Consider the following 22,513-nt stretch of genomic DNA (forward strand, 5'->3'; position numbering starts at 1 on the left):
AGGACTTAGAAGTCAAAGGCAAGGAATGAGGAACTTGATCAGGTGTCAAGAGTCAGGTAATCTTCCCTAAGCTGATTTAGCAGGATTCTTTGCTAAGATCAGGCAATGCAGGTCAGGCAAGGATAGGAGGAGCCTAACTAAAGTTTAGTCTGGGAGAGAATGTGTTAATATCATAATTTAACCTTACATTTTATTTTTCAAAATAAGGAGTTAACAAAATAAAATATTTAAAACAAATGAATTTAGTGCTGTCAATTATAACTAATAAAGCTGGAAAAAATATATGATGTATACACACACACATACACATAAATAGAAGTACCTTATGATACAGCAAATACTACTACTGGGTATTTACTCAAGAATACAAGAACACTAATTCAAAGGGATACATGCATCCCTATGTTTATAGCAGCATTATTTACAATAACCAAGATATGGAAATAGCCCAATAGTCTATCGATTGATAAATGGATAAAGATGTGGTAGCTATGTATGTATGTATCTATCTATCTAATGGAATATTATTCAGCCATATTGATGAAATCTTGCCATTTGCAATGACATGGATGGAGATAGAAAGTATAATGCTAAGCAAAATAGGTCAGAGAAAGACAAATATCACGATTTCACTCATATGTGGAATTTAAGAAACAACAACAAAAAAAAAACAAGCGAAGAGGGAAAATAAGAAAGACAAAGCAAGAAACGGACTCTTAGTTGTAGAGATCTGATGGTTACCAGAGGGGTGATGGAGATTAGGAGCTCACTTGTAGTGATGAGTGCAGGGTGTTGCATAGACGAGCTGAATCACTATATTGTACATCTGAATCTAATATAACACTGTATGTTGGCCAACTGAAATTAAAATAAAAACTTTAAATAAATAAATAAACTGGAAAAAAATGAAAGCGATTTCCCTCTAAAACTCAGTTTCCATTAAAGCTGAAACTCTTATAGTGTCAGTGAAGGGAAGTGGGATTTTTCAGAGTTCCTGAGGAACCAATCAGGAAAAGGTTCTTTAAAAAAAAAAAAAAGATTTTATTTATTTATTCATGAGAGACACACAGAGAGAGGCAGAGACACAAGCAGAGGGAGAAGCAGGCTCCATGCAGGAAGCCCAATGTGGGACTCCGTCTCAGATCATGGGATCAGGCCCTGAGGTGAAGGCAGACACTCAACCGCTGAGCCTCCCAGGCGTTCCAAAAGGTTCTGTTAACTGAGGCTGCAAAGGCTTTTTCTTCCCCTGGAGCTCGCCCCTCCCCCCCCTCCCCGGCCCCTCCCCGGCCCCTCCCGGGCCCTCCCGGAGGCTCCGCGGCCGCGGGGCGGGGCCAGGCGGCGGGGCGGGGCGGGGCGGGGCGGGGCGGGGCGGGGCCTCCGCGGGGTGCCGGGGGCCGGGGGCCGGGTGCCGGGGCTCCCGCTGGCCCGCGCGCCGACTGCGCAGCCGGGAGGGACGTGGCGATGGCGCTGCCCGCGGCGGTCCGCGTGCTCGGGGCGCTGCTGCCGCTGCTGCCGCTGCTGCCGCTGCTGCTGGGCTCTGCGCGCGGCCTGCGGGTGAGTCCCGGGCCCCGCGGAGGGCTGCGCTGCCGGGGGCGCGGCCGGCCGGGGCCTGCAGGCGGGGGCCGGGACCGCCGGGGAAGCGCGGGCGGCGGACCGGCCCTGCCGTCGGGGGCGGGGGCGGGGGCGGGGCGGGGCGGGCGCGCGTCCTTCCCGGCGGGGCGGGGCGGGGCGGCTCGGCTCGGCTCGGCCGCGCGGCCCGCGGACCCACTTCCCGGTCGGAGCGAGGGCGGGTGCTCCAGCCGCAGTGCGCCAGGCCCTTCCCGCTCTGCGGCCTCCCGGAGGGGGGGAGGGGTCGCGGGGAGCGCAGGGCCCGGCCGCGGGGCTCGGCGGTGGCGCGGCCGGGCGCTGCGGAGCGCTCGGGAGGAGACGCCGGATGGAGGCCCTCCGGGGTGTGCTCCGTCCTGACGCCTCGTCCTCTGCTGCCGCCCCGGCCGCCTTGATGTCCCCGGTGCCCGGGGTTGGCGGTGCAGGCCCAGGGTGGGCACGAGGTGGGCTGCAGGCGGCGGCGGCGCAGGCCGGGGAGGCGGGCGGCGCGGGGCGGAGGCGGCCTCGGTCAGGGCCGGGGGGGACCTGGGCGGGGGGCCGTGCCCTTGCCCGCGAGCTCGGGCGGGCTGACGCTGGGCCGTCTCAGGAGGAGGGGAGGAGGGGATGCGGCCCGTTCGCGGGTAGATCGCGCCCCTCGATAAAAGGTTCCGGTGACTCGGCACACGAGAGTCACGCGTTTATCCAAAATGAAGGTTGAAAATTGTAAGTAATTGAAAAGTAGCTGCTGAAAATAGTTTGGTTTGGGGTTCTTGAGGAAACGGCACCTCAAACCGAGTGTTCGGTGAGTTCTGCCTACCTTGTGTGCGGTGCCTGCTCGCTGTGTGGGTCGGCAGAAGGCCTGCGGGAGTCCGGGAGCCCTGGCCAGGGTGCGGCTGGGGAAGTGTTCCCGGAAACATTTCCCCAAGAGAAGAGAACATGGGGAGACAGGGGTGACAGATCTTAACCAACGTCTGGGAGGGTTGTGGGAGGGGAGAGGTCAGGGTTTATGGATGAGGAGCGGGTGGAAAGGGTGGCCCCTGGAAAATGATTGTGCAGCATCATTCAGTGCGTGTGTGTGCACGTGCGTGTGTGTGCACGTGCGTGTGTGTGCACGTGCGTGTGTGCGTGCGCCCCCAGAGCCTACAGAGGAAGGCCAGTTTCAACCCAGGAATTCTCCTGTCAGTGTCTAGGCGTCCTTGCTGGGCCTGGAGCTTCAGAAAGACACCAGCAGCCTGGCTTTCCATTATTTTCTCCTTTACATGTATATAGAACAGCGGTTCTCAGACCAACTGTCCTGGAAATTAAAACAGAAAAAATTTAAATATTTGTTAGTTTAGTTAACAAATAATAAATCATTATATGTAACAAACTATGTTTTTTGAAAAATAACAGTATTTTTCTTCAAACTTCAGGGGGGAAGAGTGGCACTGTCTTACATTTTTACAAACCTCTTTCACACCTGTCATGATAGATGATGGCCCGGCACATTCAGTCTTGCCACATCACATGTCATGGAGCCTCTGGAAAACTCTACTATACACTCGTGACAGAATGAGAATGCAAAGGGCAGTTATAGCTTAGTATAATTGTGAACATAATTTTGAGTAAATAAACCTCCTGCAAGGGTCTCCCCAGATCACACTTCGAGAACTGCTAACATGAAATAATGTTTTTCTTATTATATAAAAAAAGTTCATATGGTTTGTGGAAAAACTTTTAAACTTTCAGAAACCTGTAAGAAAATGAGAACTTCCCACCGTGTTACAATCCACTATGTCTGTATTTTAATACTAAAGGGTAGCAGCCAACTGTTACTTGAGTGGCCTGGATTCAAGGTGGGTTGGGAAGATGTGAGTGGCCTTCAGATTTTGAATGGGGACAAAAAAGCTGTAATATCCCACAAAGCTGATGCCGGTTCCTGGTTGCAGGCGGAGCTGACCTGGAAACCTGTCTCTGGCCTCTGTCCTTTCTAAGGAAGTCACCTTCCAGAGCCCGCCCGCACAGAACTGGCAGGGGACCCTCTTAGGAGCCGAGAAAATGGCGACCTTCAGGCAGCTGTCCCTGGGTGCAAAGGCTGCCCTGGCTGCCGGCACCATCTTCGTGTCCATGATCGTGTCCCGCTCCTATCTGGCCGGGAGCCTTGAGCTCAGGGCCTGGCGTTGGCTGTTCCGCCTGCAGCTCGCCCTGTTTGCCAACTCACTCATGCTCATTGGCTCCCTCTACATCTGGCGTAGCGCAGTCGGCAACCTCAGCCACTCCCCAGCCGCAGAGTCCGCCTGGTTTCAGCTTTGGAAGATGGCTGTCATGGCATTTCTGGCCCTGGCCCATTCCAGTTTCTTCACCATGCTCTTTTTAGTGGCCGAGGAGCCATATCTCTTCTCCTTGGCAGCCTACTCCTGCCTTGGGGCATACGTCATCATGGTCTTCTTCCTCTGTACCCTCAGCGGCATGGAGCAGGCCTACCAGCTGTTGGCCTGGCGCAGCGGTAGGGTCGTGGGCAGCCTCGACAAGACAAGGAAGCTGGCAGTCCGGCCGGCCCTGGCAGTGGCAGTGACCACTGTGCTCAGTGTGGTTGGGCTCCTGAACGCTGCCCGGCCCCCGGCTGTGAAAACCGTGCGGGTGCCCATCCACCAGCTGCCTGCCTCCATGGAAGGCCTCAAGATCACGCTTCTCTCAGACATTCACTTGGGCCCCACGGTGGGCAGGACCAAGATGGAAATGTTCGTGAGGATGGTGAATAGGCTGGAACCAGACGTCACGGTGATCGTGGGTGACCTCTGTGATTCCGAAGCCTCTGTCCTCCGTACAGCCGTGGCTCCTTTGGGCCAGCTGCACTCCCGCCTCGGCACCTATTTCGTCACGGGGAATCACGAGTACTACACGTCAGATGTCAGCAACTGGTTTGCGCTGCTGGAATCCCTGAACGTCAGGCCACTGCACAACGAGAATGTGAAGATTTCAGCCACAGGGGCCCAACCCGGGGGTGGTGAGGGCGATGACTGGATCTGCTTGGCCGGGGTGGACGATATTGAGGCAGACATCCTGCACTACTACGGCCATGGCATGGACCTCGTCAAGGCCCTGGGAGGCTGCAGCCCACACCACACCACCATCTTGCTAGCGCACCAGCCCCTGGCTGCCAAGAGAGCCCTGCAGGCCCGGCCAGACATTAACCTGATTCTTTCTGGGCACACACATGCTGGGCAAATCTTCCCCTTGAACGTGGCAGCCTATCTCTTGAACCCCTTCTTTGCTGGCCTCTACCAAGTGGCCCAGACTACATTTGTGTATGTCAGCCCAGGCACAGCCTACTATGGAATACCCATGAGATTGGGTAGCAGGGCAGAGATCACCGAGCTCATCCTGCAGCGGGCTCCTTGAACCTGACCTTGCCTACCTTGGATGCCTCTTCAGTGCCCTTGCCTTCGCTATCCATCCCTCTTTAGAGCGGGTTGCCTGCTTTACCCCCTCCAGCCTCTCCTGCCCAGCCCTGCCAATACCTGCTTGGCCTGGCTTGAACAGTGATATGTGCTGGGGCTGCCTGGCAAGTTCAGGCTGGTTTACTCTGTAGATGGCCAGTTACTTTCTCATATGTATCTGTGGGGCCACTAAAGCCACCTATGTAAGAATGAGCATCTGTTTTCCAGATTATGTGCAGTAAGCCCTCCTCCTCCGCAGAGCTCACGAGGCTGGACTGACACATGGGCTTGCCTAAAAGGGATGCCATTAGAAATCAGAACAGAGGGGAACACTGACATTTTTAAACCCTCTTTAGGACTTAGGCAGTCTCTAGGATCACTGATCCATAGCTTTCCAGGGAAGGGGCAGTGTTGCTAGGTGATCTAGAGCAGGCAAGAGGGAGGCCCCTCCAGCTGCTGGGGAAGAATGTTTTCTTTTTCCTCTTGGTTGTGTCAGAGTCACCTTTATTGAGGGCATTAGCCAAACCCATGGGGACACAGGGCTCGGGCTGTTCCAGGCCATCAGTGATGCTATTTTACTGCCTGTGCTCCTGGGCCTTTGGGATCGGGGGTGGGGCAGAAAGAAACTCTGAGCACAGTGGTAGGTGTTGGTGATGGTGCTGCTGCTTAGGAATTCAGGGGGGTTTGTCTCACTTGTCTCCTTTTATACAACCCTTGGGCGAGGTAGTTAGGGACAGGCTGCTTTACAGGCAGGCAAGAAAACTGAGGCAGAGGGACATAGGGCACTGGCAACATGACAGGGTATATAAGAGACTCTTGGCCAAAAGCTGGGTCTTCTGCCTCCCTCTCCACTGTTCAGTGGTTAAGGAGCAGTATCTGTGACGAGTGAGGGCAGGACTCAGATGCACTGAACTGTGCAAAGAGAATGAACAAGGGTCTAGACCTTGATGGTCTCTTGGAGGGGTTTGCTTGAGGCTCATTTCACTTTGCCTGTGACTACAGGGGCCAGGGCCTGGAAGGGGGATGGCTAGTTCCCGTGTAGGATGTCTGTAACATTGGAAGAGTTGAGAAAGTGGAGCCCACCCTACCCCCCGGGTTTGGGTCTATGTTTTGTGAGAAACTGAGGTTCGTTTTCTATCAGGGGAAGTTGAGGGTGCATGGGGTGGTGGGGCTTTGTGCTCCAGCAAGGTCTTGAGACCTTCCCTACCCCTGGGCCCTGGAATGCTGGGACTGTCTTCCCTGCTGGGTAACTTCCACTTCTACGGCCACCTATCCATTCCCTCACCCCATCCTGACCCCATCAGAGTTGTCCCGGGGCTCTGGCCATAGAACCATAGTGCCATGCTGCTGGGTTCTGGGCCCTCTGGAGTGACCTCACCCTGTTGGCCAAGCCTCTTGTGCCTTGTGCCAGAGGCAAGAGACCCTTCGACCCTCAGGTTACCAATCAGTAAGGTCTCCTGTCAGAAGAGGCCTCACTGAGAAACCCGGGGACCTCGGCTCAGCGTTGACTTCTTTGTGATCCAGCGGCTTTCTCCAGCAGGAAACACAAACACCACTCTGCCTGGAGAAGCTCACCCTGCTGTTCATTGGTCGGGTAGAAGTCTGCAGACGACCTCACTGAGCCTCGGTTTCCCTCACCCTATAATGATAATGATATCTACCTCATGACTATTTCACGGGGATGGTATGAAGACACAGTGTAAGTCAGGTACATGGGTCACAGTCACACAGGAAGCACTGGATGGTGTTCATATTTAAACATCACATGAGAAAAAAATAAATAAATAAACATCACATGAGGTGTGCTAAGGAACTGTGTTAGGCACGGGTGCCCAGAGAATTTATGGGGGGGCCAAACTGGGAGAATGTGGGTAGTATGCTGCCTGTGGCCAGGGTCCAGTGATGGGTCAAAGCAGCAACTGCTGAGGGCTTGCCTTCCTTGGCCTGGGCATGCTGGGGTCTTGTGCATGCTCTTGGGCCTGGCCCGAGGAAGTCTTCATTTTCCTCCCTGACTTCCTGTTGTATGACAAAGTCCTAGGGGACCCTGGAGACCACCTTTCTTGTTTGCAAGGCAGTCGAGGTATGGACAGCAAGACTTCCGGGCAAACTTAAAATGTGTCTTTGAGTTGAGATGTCAGTGGCTTCTCTACTTTCTATCCCCTTGTGTTTAATCGTCTTTGCAGCCAGGAGTAAGTTTGGAGAACAACTTATTCAGAGCTGAGGAAGGGTCCCTGGCCTTTCTTTTCATATATTTTGCAGATAGTGGGATTCCAGGAGAGGTGAAGCGCTTCTCCCCACCCAGCTCCCATGTCCCCACTGCCTTCTCCACGGCGCCCTCCTAGGCTGGCCACCCCTTACGGCCTCAGGATGACTGCCCTTCCAACCCCTCTCCCTTCCTTGTAACCTGACCCCGTTTTTGGGGGGATCATTCCAGTTAACTTTCCAGTTCTCTTTTGTCTGGATTTCACCAGACTACGTTAATTGATGCCATTTGTCTTCCACCCTTAGACGCAGCTGGTGGTGGTTGACTTGCCTCCTATGCCACTTATCTCACTGCTCTTTGAATTTCAGATCTTTTACATCAGTGTTCTGAGCTTTGTGAAATTCACTTCCATCCTTATTTTTTATATTTCATCTTTGTCTCTTCTTTCTCAAGTGCCATCTCAAGTGGAATCTTGTGTACCTTTCATCCCTCTTCCGAAGTCTTTGCTTGACTGATTTCTTTCTACTCCCAAAAGTGAGACAGGTCCATCTTGTGGGTGCATCTCAGGAATGCTCAGCAGCACCTTCTCATCCATTGTATCCTGTGATGTAATGGAACTGTTCCCCACAGAAATTCCTCCATTATTGTGCAGATGTGGTCCTGGTGGGCCACCCTCCATGGCACTCTTTGCACCTCTTTCCCTGTTCCTCATTCACTTTACCTTGTTTTGTTTGCTTATGGCTGGATGAGTTGGTGAGGAACATTTACTTGAAGCTTGAAAATTCTTTCAATTTCCTTTTGGTTTCTTTTTTTAATTTGGTTACTGCAAGTTGAAATATAGTGCTTTTTAAAAATTAGCAATAGGATGTGAAATATACTATTGTTATAAAATCTCAATATGTTAATGCTATGTCATCCTTTTCTCCCCTTATTTTGTTTTAAACTTTTTATTGTGTAAATATAAACATGCTCACAAAGCAGAGAGAATAGCATACTGAATCCCCAGGTACTCATCATGCCGCTTCAAAAATTATGACTATTTTGCTGTACTTTCTCATGTACCACTGCCTAGTACTCTTTCTTTTTTGGCTAGAATATGTTAAAGCAAATCTTAGAAAACATAACTTCAGAGGCACCCGAGTGGCTCAGTCAGTTGAGCATCTAGTTCTTGATTTTAGCTCAGGTTGTGTTCTCAGGGTCGTGAGATAAGCCCCACACTGGGCTTTATGCACAGCAGGGAGTCTGAGTGAGATTCTTTCTCCTTCTCCCCCTGCCTCTCCCTGCGGTGTGCACATGCTCGCTCGCTCACTCGCTCTCTCTCAAATAAATAGGTAGATAAATAAAATCTTTTAGAAAAAAAGGAAAATTAACTTCTCTCTCTCAAATAAAAAATATACTTTTTTAAAAAGTACATCCATGGTGTCACTGTACCCAATAAAGGTAATAGTAATTCTTTAACATCATTTAATACCCAATTAGGAGATCTGAGGCTGGAAGCCATGTCTTCTACCTCTCAATATAAGTGTTTTTCCACTGCCTCGGGGTTAAGTAGTTGTGTCTGAGTGCAGGATTAAATGAAATTAACTGTGTAGAGAATTCATGTTTCGTTTTTTCCTGATTATGTCAATTGTCTTTGTTTTTTTATTGTGATAAACATGTAGTGTAAAATTGATTATCTTAATGATTTTTAGATGAGCAGTTCAATAGTGTTAGGTATATTTAAATCATCATGAACCAGATCTCCAGGGTTTATTCATCTTGCAAATCGGAAACCCCAGCCATTAAACAATAGCTCCTTTTCCCCCGCTCAGCTGGCAACCACCATTCTTTCCGTTTTTATGAATCTGACTGTTCCAGGTGCCTTGTATAAGTGGAATCAAGCATTATTTGTCTTTTTGTGACTGGCATATTTCGCTTAGTGTAACATCCTCAGTGTTCATCCACGTTTTAATATGTGACAAGACTTCCTTTTTAAGGCTGCATGTGGATATCCAGTGTTCCTAGCATTATTTCTTGAGGAGTCTGTCCATTCCCTGTTGAATTGCCTGAGAGTCCTTGTTGAAGACCATTTGAGTACATATGTGAGGGTTTATCTCTAGCCTCTCTACTCTTTTGGTCTCTTTGTCTGTTTTTTATTTTAAAGATTTTTATTTATTTATTTATTTATTTGAGAGAGAGAGAGAGCACAAGTGAGGAGAAGGGCAGAAGGAGAAGCAGACTACTGCTGAGCAGGGAGCCTGACATCAAATTTGATCCCAGGACCCTGGGATTATGACCTGAGCCAAAGGCAGATGCTTAACTAACTGAGCCACCCAGGCACTCTTATTTGTCTGTTTTTATGCCAGTACCACACTCTTTTACTGTATATTACTGTAGCTTTGTAATATTTTTTGGAATCAGGAAGTACGAGTCATCCAACTTTGTTCTTTTTCAAAATTGTTTTGGCTACTTGGGATTCCTTGAAATTCCATAAGAATTTTAAGATGAATTTTTCTATTTCTGCAAAAAACATGGTGGAATCTTAATAGAGATTGCATTGAATCTGTAGATCACATTGGGTAGAGTGGATATCTTTTTTTTTTAAGATTTTTATTTATTTATTCATGATAGACATAGAGAGAGGCAGAGACACAGGCAGAGGGAGAAGCAGGCTCCACGCAGGGAGCCGGACACGGGACTCAATCCCAGGATTCTAGGATCACACCCTGGGCCGAAGGCAGGCGCCAAACTGCTGAGCCACCCAGGGATTCCCAAGAGCAGGCATTCTTGCCTTGTTTCTGATCATAGAGAAAAAATCTTGTGGTCTTTCATCATGGAGTATAATATTAGCTGTGGATTTTCATATATGGCCTTTATCATGTTGAGGTGATTTCCTTCTATTCCTAGTTTGTTGAGTGTTTTGGTCGTTGAAATGGTGTTGAATCTTGTCAACACCAACATCTTGTTTCTGCCTCAATTAAGATGATCATGTGGTTTTCGCCCTTTATTCTGTTGACATGGTGTGTTGCAGTGATTGATTTTCATATGTGGAACCATCCTTGCATTACAGAAATAAATCTCACTTGGTCATGGTATACAATCCCTTTAATGTGTCATTGAATTCAGTTTGGTGGTACTTTGTTGAGGATATTTGCATCAATATTCATCAGAAATATTGGTCTGTAGTTTTCTTGTTACATCTTGTCTTGCTCAGGTGTTAAGGCAATGTTAGCCTCATAGAATGAGCTTATAAGTGTTTCTCCTCTTTGATTTTTTGGAAGAGTTTCAAGAAAATTGGTGTTAATTCTTCTTTAAATGTTTGATAGAATTCTCTAGCAAAGCCATCTGGCCCTGGGTTTTTCTTTGTGATTTTCAGTTACTGATTAAATTTTCTTTCCAGTTACTGATCTCAGATTTTCCATTTCTTCATGATTCAGTCTTGGTAGGTTGTATGTTTCTAGGAATTTTTTCATTTGTTCTAGATTACCCAATTTGTTGGTATACAGTTGTTCATATTAATATTTTATAGTCTTGTTTATTTCTGTGGCATCAGCTGTAATAGCTCCTCTTTCATTTCTGATTTTAGTTATTTGAGTCTTCTTTCTTAGTTAATCTAGCTAAAGATTTGTCCATTTTGTTGATCTTAAAAAAAAAAAAAAAACCTCTCAGTCTCATTGATTTTTTTTTTTTTTAAGATTTTTTATTTATTCGTGAGAGACACGCAGAGAGAGCCAGAGACACAGGCAGAGGGAGAAGTAGGCTCCGTGCAGGAGCCTGATGTGGGACTCGATCCCAGGACCCCAGGATCATGACCTGAGCCAAAGGCAGACGCTCAACCACTGAGCCTTCCAGGTGCCCAGTTTCACGGATTTTTTTTTTTTCTTGGTTTTTTTTTTTTTTTTTTTTTTTTTGGTTTGTTTGTTCTTTCACTCATCTCTGCTCTGATTTTTACTATTTCTTTCTTTCTTTCTGCTAGCTTTGGGTTTAGTTTGTTCTTTGGTTTCTTGAGGAATTATGTCTCTTTACAGTTCTTTTGTTTGAATCAGGATCTAATAACAAGGCCATATATTATATCTGATATACTTCTTAAATCTCTGTAAGTCTATATAGCATTCTCCCCTTTTATGTCATTTATTTGTTCAAGTTATCTGGATATTACATCTTAGTATTTCCTACATTTTGGAATTGTGGTGCTGTTTACTGTATCGTACTGTCCCTCATATGGTCTGTGAACTGATAAAGCTAGAGATCTAGGAAAGTTACAACTAGAGGCTGGATGGATTTAGGTTCAATTTTTTTTTTCTTTTTTGGGCAAGAAGACTTCATTGCTTTAAATGATCTAAGACTGACCCACAGGTCCAGTGTTGTCAGCTTGATTCTTCCCTAGAAACTTCCTCATCATCTTTTCACCTAATGTTTCAGCAGTCATTGATGATTATTGCCTAAAGTCACTATTCCATTAGGGATTCCAAAAATCATGATTTTTTTTTTCTTACAGTTTGGTTCATTTAATACAGAATATGGTGGGCCAGAGTACTAAAAAGGCTTTCTAGGAATAGTTGGTTACTTAGCTTTTATATATTCAAGAGACAATGGATACTTCTTTTACCTCTGTTCTGAATTCGGAAGGAGTTTTGGAATACTCAGAAATATAATCCTGCCATCAGCCCCCAAAATGGTGATTTTTAATGTGATCGTTTCTTCTGCATTTACAAACTGTTTGTTCTACAAAAAAAAACTCTATCCTCATCAATTGGTTACTCTGAAAGGGGCTATATCAAAGGCAAGACAGATTCTAGACTCTTCCCCTTTATTCATCAGTTGTCAGAATAAAGAGTTGATGTCCCAGCAAACTCCAAGGATGACCAGTAATCTCTTATTTGGGGTGGAAGGGAGTATCATGAACTTGGCTCTTTTCATAGATCTGGTGTGTTTCAGTCCATTGAAGTGATAAACCTTTTAATGCTCAAAATCTCCCACCTTTGGCCAGTTGGAACCAAATTGCTTCTGTGTCATTTTGTTGTGACCATAGTAGTTTTTGATAGCTTTTGGCTTATTTTGTACATATTGTGCCCCAGACGGGCTAAGTAGTTTCTTGAAGGAGCTCTGGTTTCCCTTTAGTGGGAAATATTTAGAGACCATAATTTAAGTGCTAGAGGGGCCAAGTGCTACCAGCTAGTGTCATTTCTAAGTTGTTTTAGTGGCTATTGCTAGGAAATAATTTTTTTAGAAAGAAAAAAATTATAAGTTATACTAGTATTTCCGATTCAAATGGCAAATCATGAACTTTAAAAAAAAAAACAGACTATTTTTTTAGAGAAGTTTTAGTTTCACAGCAAAATTGAATAGAGGGTACAGAGATTTCCCACAGAACCCTGATTAAAGGTTTTTACTTAACTTTCTCTGGTTTTGTGTTTGTTTGTTTTACACTGAAAATTTTGGTTCCTAACAACCAATGTTATTACTTATTTACTTTATCCTACTTATATATATTATGGATTCAAAATAGCAATAACATATTATATCAGGATTAACTCTACTGGATGCAGTTTTGTTTGTTCATTTGTTTTACCTGAATGTGGTTTAAGATGTATTTTTATCCTCAGGCTAAACACTGTCAAAATACTATTTCAAATTCACTTGAAATGATTCTTTTCTGTGTGGCAACTTAGGGCTGATTTTAAATTTTTTTTTTTAATTTTATTTATTTTATGATAGGCACACAGTGAGAGAGAGAGAAGCAGAGACATAGGCAGAGGGAGAAGCAGGCTCCATGCACCGGGAGCCCGACGTGGGATTCGATCCCGGGTCTCCAGGATCGCGCCCCGGGCCAAAGGCAGGCGCCAAACCGCTGCGCCACCCAGGGATCCCTGATTTTAATTTTTAAGAATTATTTTATAATTTTAAAACTTATCTCATGTTTTTAAATTTTTTTTTTTTAATTTTTTTATTTATTTATGATAGTCACAGAGAGAGAGAGAGAGGCAGAGACACAGGCGGAGGGAGAAGCAGGCTCCATGCACCGGGAGCCTGATGTGGGATTCGATCCCGGGTCTCCAGGATCGCGCCCTGGGCCAAAGGCAGGCGCCAAACCGCTGCGCCACCCAGGGATCCCTCATGTTTTTTTAAGACTATGTGCTTACCCTTTCTCTGAGGAAGCAGAATTGTAACTGTAACTGCCTGTGAGTCTTGGAAGATTGGGAGCTGGTCCCAAGCTGTGTTCATGTTTCCTCCATTTGGCCACTTTCCTTCTTCTTCCCTTGTAATTTATGTTCTTCATCCACCATCATTTGGAATGCTGGACAGAAGTCTTTTTAGAACAAGACAGGCATAAATAAATAATAAAACTGATAAGAATAGAACGCCTAAGCCATAGGAGGTCATCCACAAATTCCTCCAGATCCATATTGATTGTCACCAATCACTGTGGATGTTTTGCCTCTTCCGGCTGTCTATGCCTCGTGTTTCCATGACACTGGATGTTTGAAGGCTCTTAGCTCTAGCACAATTGAAGTTTGTCGTACAGTCATCTGAAATAGTCCTTTGTCTTTATGTTCTGTGAGCTGAGGGATCTGGGAAGTCCATATGTATAAACACCCTTCCATCCCTATCTTCTCTGCTCTCCTTAATCCCTTGTCCCTCAACCCTGGGGCACCAGCAGCCTAGAAGGGTTGGGTCTCTGCCACTCTGGAGCTGAGCAGCTCATGTCAGGAATTCTCCAGGCTCTTGGGTCTCTGGGGTGAGTGAAAGGGCAAAAGGGTGCTGGGGATACAGATCCACTGAATAGGTGCTTTATCAGAGTCATACCGAAGAGCTTGAAGATGTATATTGTCTTTACATGGTCAACAGGACCCATAACTCATAATGTCACTGAGCTGCTTTCCTTTGTTGTAGTTGAGGAATGTGCATAAAGCAATGCAAATAAAATTATCTTTAGTCCTGAATATTAGGAAAGCTGGGGAATGTTCACCTTACCTGGTGACAGAAATATTGGTATTATGTTTAGTTGGTTTTTTAGGTTTTTTTTTTTTTTTTTTTTACTTTAAAGATATGCTTATATACCACTGGAACCATCTAAATGGAATAAGTAACTTTAAAAATGTTATATTGGATAGTATTAGGTCTCTGATGTGTAATTGGTTCAAGGGTATTTTTTTTGTACTGCTGTCTTTTTTCTCCAGTATCATATGCATATGTACACAGGGGTCCTGGGAAGGCATATGCTTGGCCTTGCTTGCAATTGCTTTTTCTTTTATAAATTTTCTGTGACCTCATGCATTGTAAACACTGATGCTACCACAATCCTGCACATGTGAAATAAAACTGTGGCTCTTCAGTATTCTGTTCCTGTGCCAATTAATTCAGAAGAGGTGGAATCTGCTCACAGATTGGTTTTTGTATTTGTGGGAATAAGCTCTGAGGGCAGCTTCTGTCTTTGCTTCTCCCCCTACGTTTCTCCATTGCCTTACTTCTTACTTCTTCTGTCAGCCAGGAGGCTGACTCTTTTAGGCTGCATCCTCTCAGATTCCTAAATGTTAAGGGGGGGATCCATTTGGACCCATGAAGCAGATTCTCCATTTACCTTAGCCATGACAGCCATACTTGGAAGCTCTCTCTTAGCTGGTGCTGCTTCTGCAGCTGTCCCTACCACTCTGTGTTGCTTTTCCAAGCTTCCATTTCAGAGACTTATCACTGCCCCCTATGTCCAAATCCCATGATGTTGTTTATGTATTAGATCCCGTGACAGCCCATGGGATGTGCTGATGATCACGGTCTCTCATGGGAGAGGATGGGGCAATTAAGGGGGCCCTGGGACAAGAAGGGAATGTGTACTGCTATCCTGCCCACTTACAAACAAACTGCTTTTGGTCCTTTTTACTGATGGTTTTGTAAAGAATAGAACATTAGCCACAGACCAAATGCCAGAGGCCACACTGTACCGGAAATGATACTACACCCACACAGCAGGTACCACTTGGGCTTCTGCTTGGTTCAGTTAGTAGTCCACCATGATCTGTCTGCTATTTGCAGGGGCTTACATGTGCTAGATGAATGAGGATAAGATGAGAATGTTGTGTGAGTCTTTGTAGAGGGGATACTAGGATCTGCCGTTCCAGGAGGAATTGTGGTCTTGCTTCAGATTTATCTTGGGTTGAGGTGGGGAGTGGGCACTTCGATGGTTTCCACTTGGCTCTCTTCCCTCCATAATGCCTCTGACTTATGGTGTGGGTGTGGGTTCTGGGGGCTGATAGGTAAAATCATCCCAATTTGCACTCAGGGCCAGAGAAATCACCATAGGATAGGCCCTCTGACTTGTTGGACCTATGTAGAAGGACTGGGTCATGGCTCCCTTTCTTCCCAGTCTCCTAAAGAGTGGTAAATGCCATCACATTTTGAAATACCCTGGTATATCAGCTTAGGGATATCCAACCATCCCCAGAAGGTCTGAGGGGGGCATTTTCCGAGGATGCAGGTACCCAAGTCCTGTTGGGGGAGGATTAGGGGAATATTCATTGTGATGTACTGGAGTGGCATCACAGGGTTCTTCCTCAAGGGATCCTTCCGACTCTCCCTTCAGTCAATTGGCCGTCTGTTGGAAGCTGCCCCAGAGCTGGGAACTGGAAGAAGGAATCACAATTTTCCATTGCAGCGGCTGGCATCAGCCTTTTGCTTATGAGTTCTTGATTTTTTTTCCTTGTTAGACACACCAGGCAGCTCCCTTGCTGGTTACCCAATCATCCCACTCACTGGAAATGCTGTGGCTTATGAGCCTTTTCCTGAGATCACCACTGGTCAACACACCCCGGTTGCCCTCTGGCCTAGCTGGTCGTTGTGGGAATTATATGGTTCCTCTCTGGTTATACCAGAGTCTTGTCATCCTCAGTGCCACAGCAGCACTTTGTCATTCCTTGCCTATGGAGGACAGCCTTGGGCTTCTCAAGGATGCCACAGCCCTCCTCAGCAGTTCATTCCTTCCTGAAGGAAGTGTTCTCTGGCCTGTCCTGGGGAATACCATCAGATGGTGGGTTGTTTGGTCACCATTTTTGTGTTCCCATCTCTTTGAAACATCTCACACGTTCCACAGGATGCGAAGCCCATCCTGGCATCTCCACCTCGTTTCCTGTAGGCCAATATCATGTCTGGTTCCAACAGCTTAGGAACTAGGTTAACGTACCTTTATCAAGATGGTAACTCATAGGTCACGGGAGATTGTCAGTACACTTCCCTCCATCCAGCCTTACATTCTGCCCCTCAGGGTCCTCTCCCAGTGTGCCCAGTCCTGAGCCTTACATCAGGCAGCTCCCTGATGCCTGCAGCTGGGAGACATAGCTGCAGACATAATCTCTTTAGATATGGCCATAAAGCCTCTGGCATCACAGAATGCTGACTTGAGCACATCAGGCAATCTTTCTTCCAAGCTTCCAAAGCTGTTAATGAAAATCAGCCAACCTCTGGGCACCTGGGTGGCTCAGTGGTTGAGCATCTGCCTTTGGCTCAAGTCATGATCCTTGAGTCCTGGGATCAAGTCCTGCATTGGGCTCCTTGCAGGGAGCCTGCTTCTCCCTCTGCCTGTGTCTCTGCCTCTCTCTCTGTGTCTCTCATGAATTAATAAATAAAATATTTTTAAAGATCAGCCAGCCTCACAATCCTTATAATTACCAGTACCTACTACCATCCCACCCCATTCCAGGGGTAGAGCTAATGCAGATGCCAACTCCTCCCCTTCTGCCTGTACCTCCTCCCAGTCCAGCACAGGAGGGACCTTAGAATTCATATTTGCATAATGCAGAGTGTCACCACCCACTTAACACCAATTATAGGGTTCTTGTTGTTGTTTGATAGACATGAGAAATTCATGTATAGGCTCACATCCTGAGGATCTGCTGATACCCATTGTCTTTATTTGGGTTCTTTTAGAAGCAAAACATGAAACAAGGGCTTGAGTGCAAGGGATCTGAGAAGTGATCTAAGAATGCAGGCACAAGGGACAGGTGGAAAGAAGCAGAAGTCTGTAGAAGGATGTATCATGGTTCTTGCTCTGGCAGCAGGGCCAAAATTCTGCCAGGATCTCCTGGAAGGTCCACAGAACATCTCCTGCATTGTCTGCTGGAAAGATATAATTATCCACCCTCATTGGTTGAGGGTTGCCCTGATGGGCATGGGCATCCCAGCACTCCTGGATCCCTGGGTCAGCAGGCTCCTGTAGTGGGACAGAAAGGCGCAAAGTCCCAAGGTGTGGGTCTGAGCTAAGATGCTGTCAGCACAGAGTATACTGAGCTCACACACGACTGTCCACAAGGGCTGCAACTCACAGAGGTATGCCTTAAAAACACTTCTCAGCCTTCTCTTTTTCCTCGTTATGTATTGAAGATCTTTCTGCAAGGACAAGAGCATCTCATTGGTCTCAGAAGCTGCATAGTACTTCATCATGTGTGTATACATACATTCATGTACACTGCCCTTACTATAGAGACCATAATTTATTTAATTAATCCACTTTTTAAAAAAGATTTATTTATTTATTTTTAGAGAGGGAGTGCTCACACAAGCAGGGGAAGGAACAGAGGGAGAGGGAGAGAATCTTAAGCAGACTCCCCACTGAGCCTGATGCAGGGCTCAGTCTCATGACCCTGAGATCATGACCTGAGCCAAAATCAAGAGTCTGTTGCTCAACCAACTGCACCACCCAGATGCTCCTCATCAGTCACCTTTTAATTTTATTTATTTATATTTATTTTTCCAGTTTTACTGACAAATGACTCTCATCATTGTATGAATTTAAGGTGTATGGCACGATGTTTTGATTTGCATATATTGTGAAATGGTCACCACAGTATGTTCAGCCAAAGTCAATCTTCTCATATAGATACAATGGAAAGGAAAGAAAGGAAAGAAGAAGAAAGGAAAAAAATTTTCTCTTTGCAATAAGAACTTATAGAATTTACCTTCTTTTTTTCATTTTTAAAAAATTTTATTTATGTATGAGGGGTGCCTGGGTGGCTCAGTCAGTTAAGGGGCTGCTTTCAGCTCAGTTCATGATCTCAGGATCCTGGGATTGAGCCCTGCATCGGGCTCTGCTCAGCAAAGAGTCTGCTTCTCCTTCTCCCCCTGCTCGTGCACATGTGCGCTCTCTCTCTCTCTCTCTCTCTCTCTCTCTTAAATAAGTAAATAGGGACACCTGGGTGGCTCAGTGGTTGAGCATCTGCCTTCAGCTCAGGGCCTGATCCCAGTCTGGGAATCGAGTCCCGCGCGTCAGGCTCCCTGCAGGGAGCCCGCTTCTCCCTCTCCCTGTGCCTCTGCCTCTTTCTGTGTGTCTCATGAATAAATAAATAAAATATTTTAGAAAATCTAAATAAATATGAAAGGGGGAAGGAGCAGTGGGAGAGGGACAAGCAGACTCTGTGCTGAGCGCCGAGCCTTACTCAGGGCTCAATCCCTGGACCTGAGATCAGACCTAAGCCAAAACCAAGAGTTGGATGCTCAGCCAACTGAGCCACCCAGGCGCCCCTAGGATTTACCCTTCTTATCAACTTTCCAGTATATCACGTAACAATGCTAACTATAGTCACCATGGCGTACATTTCATCTCTAGTGCTTATTTATCTTTTAACTGGAAGTTTGTACCTTTTGAACACCTTTCCCCAATCCCCCCCCCCGCCACTTTTTTTGTGTCCACATTTTACAAGGAAAAATTTTCACACATAGAGTTGAAAGAATTTTATGCTCACCATCCATATTCTACCATTAGCATATTACTATCTATCCCTCTATCCATCCATCCATCCATCCATCCATCCCTCAATTCATCTTGTTTTTTGGATGTATTCCAAAGTAAGTTGCAAGCATTAGTGTACTTTCCCCTCCAAGTATTTCAGCATGTCCTATATCATTAATTAGAGTTGAATATTTGTTTACAGCCCTTTTTTCCCCTTTTAAGATAAATATTACATAAATGAAATGTATACATCTCAAGGGTACCATTTGATGAGAATTGAGAAATGTACATATTTGTATAATCGAAACTGTTATTCAGCTAGATTACCATTACCCTAGGAAGTTCCCTTATGTTCCTTACCAAGCAATCTCTGCCTCCCCCTCCCAAAGGCAACAACTACTCTGATTTTTTTTCCCACCATAGATTAGATTTGCCTGTTCTAGAACTTCATATAAATGGGCTCATACAGTATGGACCTTTTGTGTAGGGCTTCTTTCACTCAGTATGATTTTTCTGAGATTTATCCATATTATTGGCAGCACGAGTAGTTCTGTTTCATTGCTGAGAAGTATTCCATTATATGAACACGCCAAAGTTTGCATATCGTTTCTCTTGTTGACATTTGCTTGCTTCCAGTTTTAGGCAATTATGAACAAACCTGCTGTAGACATTTGTTACAACTCTTTTCATGAACATACTTTTCTTATAACCAAAAAAAAAAAGGGCTTTATTTTGAAGTGCAAGTTGGTTTAACCAGTGTTACAATTAAAACAAACACACACACACAAAAAAAGAAAACAAACACACAAGCGAACAAAGAGAGAATACCCAGCTTCCACAATGATCACCTTTGCTTTATGTGCCCTCTGTTCTTTTGTTTGCTCTTTTTCTTTTTCATCTGTAGTAACCTCAGAGATTGTGTCATTCCACCCATAAATAGCCATGTATGTGGGGCACCTGGGTGGTTCAGTGGTTGAGTGTCTACCTTTGGCTCAGGTCATGATCCTGGGATCGAGTCCCCGATGGTGCTCCCTACAAGGAGCCTGCTTCTCCCTCTGCCTGTATCTCTGCCTCTCTGTATCTTTCATGAATAAATAAAATCTTTTTTAAAAATTGCCATGTATGTATCTTTAACTGATGAGAACTTTTTTCTTCTTTTGTGTAATCACCATGCCATTGTTTTACCCAACAGAATGAACAGTAATTCTTTTAATTCCACATAATACCTGTTCTGTTTTCAGATTTTCCCTGTCTCAACATTGGGGTTTTTTGCAGTTCATTAGAATCAGCATCCAAACCAGGTTCCCATGTTGCATTAGGTCATATGCCATTTAAGTTCTCTTTTATTTTATGACAATACTCTTTATTTTTTTTTAATACTCTTTATTTTGTTTGATTTTAATGCCATCAATCTCTTGAAGCAACTCTATCATTGGACTTCTAGAATGTCCCACATTTTGAATTTGGCATATTTTGCTTCATTGTGCTGTCAGTAGTTAAGGTTCAGTTGAGGTTCCTGTTCGGTAATTGGGACTGCTTCTAGGTGGGGCTGTACTTCCTTTTGAATCACAACATGAAGAACATAATGTCTGCCTGTTCCATTTTTAAGAGGCTGACAGTGAGCAGAGGAATCACGTACGTGTAACTCACAGGTGTTAATATCCACATAGTCTTTATTTTCTCCTAGGTGATACTTCTTTTAAGCCTCTTTCTTTTTTTTAAATGCCCCCAATTTTTCCAGCGAGGCCAGTGGGAGCCTGTTGAGGTTAGCACCTCTGTCCTACATCTAACTACCCCCTGGTCCTGTAGGTTCCACCTCCTTGTCCACTGCCCACCTCACTGCCGCCACCATGGTCCATGCCTCAGCTTCCTTTTTGCCACTTCAGGAAAAGGCGAGAGTGCCAAACATTTGAAAACACATGTTTTCACGTGGTCTTCTGGGTTGCTCTCCATGGCCCATGGCTCTTGGCCCAGGCCCATGAATGTAGACATCGGGGCTCATTTGGCCTGGTCCCTGCCCATCTTCACTTCAGCTCCCTGCCATGCACTGTCTGTACTGAGGTTCCAGGGTTCCTTCTCTGCTTCCCACACACTGTCTCCTCTGCCTGTGTCCTTCCTCTTGCCTAACTCCTCCTCATCCTAGGGCTTAGCTGGAACCAGTAGTTCCCAACCCTGGCTGTATATTACATCATCATCTGGGCAGTTTTAAGAAATGCTAATGCCTCCACCCAAGATCAATTAAAATCTGTATGTCTGGGGGTGAGGCCTGACTTTGCTATTTTTAGAAGTTTGCACAGGTGATTCTGATGTGTGGCCAAAGTTGAGAGCCAGAGTTCCTCCCTCTGGGAAATTTGTCCTCACACCCTACTCCCGGGTTACATGCCATCTATTACACACTGCAGCATTCCACTCTAACTCTGACCCCAGCTTTATGGAGGTATAATTGATAGCTAATACTACGTAAAGGTGTGCAACATGATGATCTTATCCTCACTTTACCATCTGGGCCTCATGATGTTGACACCTGGTCTGTTCCAAGCCATATGGAAGCTTCACGTAGGCTGTGGCCACATCTGTGTGGCTCCCTCTAATTATTATTCAGCACATAGTAGGTGGTTGGTAATATTTGACGGTAGGGAGATATTTGGGCTGGATTCTGGGGTTGTTTGAATGTAGGTATGGTGCTCTGCTGAGTGGAATGAAGGCCAGAGTCCATTGTCTGCGAAGATCATTTCTCAGCAACCTCATCAGCTCCTCTGTGCCCCCTCCTCTAGACAAGTGGGCTATCTGATATAAGTAACTTTTATATGTTTTGTGAGCTTCTTCAGGAATTTCTTGCTTTTGAATTGCAGTTAAAGCCTTGTTTACTAGAACAACAAAGTGATATTAGATTGACACTCTGGCCTTTTTTTTTTTTGAAATGATTTTTGCTTGCTTGTTTGCTTTCTGATTAGCTTTATTGATATGAGCTCACATGCAGTAAAGCTTTCCATTTTCCCCTGAGCAGTCTACTCTATGTTGTCAAACTTTCCATCACAGTGCTTTCATTCCCTAATTGGATTTCAGGCCAAGTGTGATCTAGGACTCATGATCTTACAGTTGCTTCCAGATATGGCTTCAAGGGAAGCCTCCAAAGCTGTGATGGACTGTGGTGCTGCTATGAAAAAAGCTTTTTTTAAAAAAGCGTAAAGCTGCACAAGGAATCTTACCAACAATGGAGGACAGGAATTAATTTTTTTTTTTTTTAAGGCTGTGGTCCTGGTGGCACCTGTGACCCCTCACTGCCTTTTTCCATCCACTAGAGGGCAGTGTTCCATTCTACCTAACCATCGGCTTCCCTTTCAAAACCTAGCATTTTAGCTTCTGAACTGATCCCCAGTGTTTCTCGAAATTTGATTTGCCTAGATTTTTTTATTTTGCTAGAAATATGCCTTTCATTGCAGCCCAGGGAGACATACATCAAATGCAATTTTATATATGTATATAAAACAAATTTTCACTAATTAATACTTGTCTTTACTGTGTACAATAAAAGACCCTGATATTTTCTATTCTCTTTCATTTAAGAAAGTGCTGATCTGGGCATTTCGGTGGCTCAGCAGTTCAGCGTCT

General features: G+C 45.5%; 2 protein-coding genes across 7 annotated transcripts in view; both read left to right on the forward strand.

The window, feature by feature from the left end:
- The first annotated feature begins 1,416 nt into the window (after positions 1-1,416).
- On the forward strand, positions 1,417-22,491 carry TMPPE (transmembrane protein with metallophosphoesterase domain). 5 transcript variants are annotated; one of them, XR_005984648.1, is made up of 3 exons: positions 1,736-2,048; positions 3,513-6,711; positions 22,469-22,491. XR_005984648.1 is itself a non-coding variant. In XM_041734624.1 (2 exons), the coding sequence occupies exon 2, from the start codon at positions 3,622-3,624 to the stop codon at positions 4,963-4,965; it is 1,344 nt and encodes a 447-aa protein (XP_041590558.1). In that variant the 5' UTR covers positions 1,417-1,554; positions 3,513-3,621; the 3' UTR covers positions 4,966-8,453. The 5 variants fall into 5 exon arrangements, 3 of the variants coding, with proteins under 3 accessions (XP_041590558.1, XP_041590557.1, XP_041590559.1); XR_005984649.1 differs by lacking the exon at positions 22,469-22,491 and having other exon boundaries at positions 3,513-6,128; positions 6,544-8,453; XM_041734624.1 differs by lacking the exons at positions 1,736-2,048; positions 22,469-22,491 and adding an exon at positions 1,417-1,554 and having other exon boundaries at positions 3,513-8,453.
- The window catches only part of GLB1 (galactosidase beta 1), an 82,665-nt gene continuing 61,578 nt past the window's right edge, over positions 1,427-22,513 (forward strand). For both annotated transcript variants that reach the window (XM_041734620.1, XM_041734621.1), the window contains exon 1: positions 1,427-1,554. In XM_041734620.1, coding sequence (XP_041590554.1) covers positions 1,462-1,554 — 93 coding nt within the window. In that variant the 5' untranslated portion in view covers positions 1,427-1,461. The remainder of the gene's footprint in view (positions 1,555-22,513) is intronic.

The sequence above is a fragment of the Vulpes lagopus genome, chromosome 19 (assembly GCF_018345385.1).
Source record: "Vulpes lagopus strain Blue_001 chromosome 19, ASM1834538v1, whole genome shotgun sequence".
Lineage (NCBI taxonomy): Eukaryota > Metazoa > Chordata > Mammalia > Carnivora > Canidae > Vulpes > Vulpes lagopus.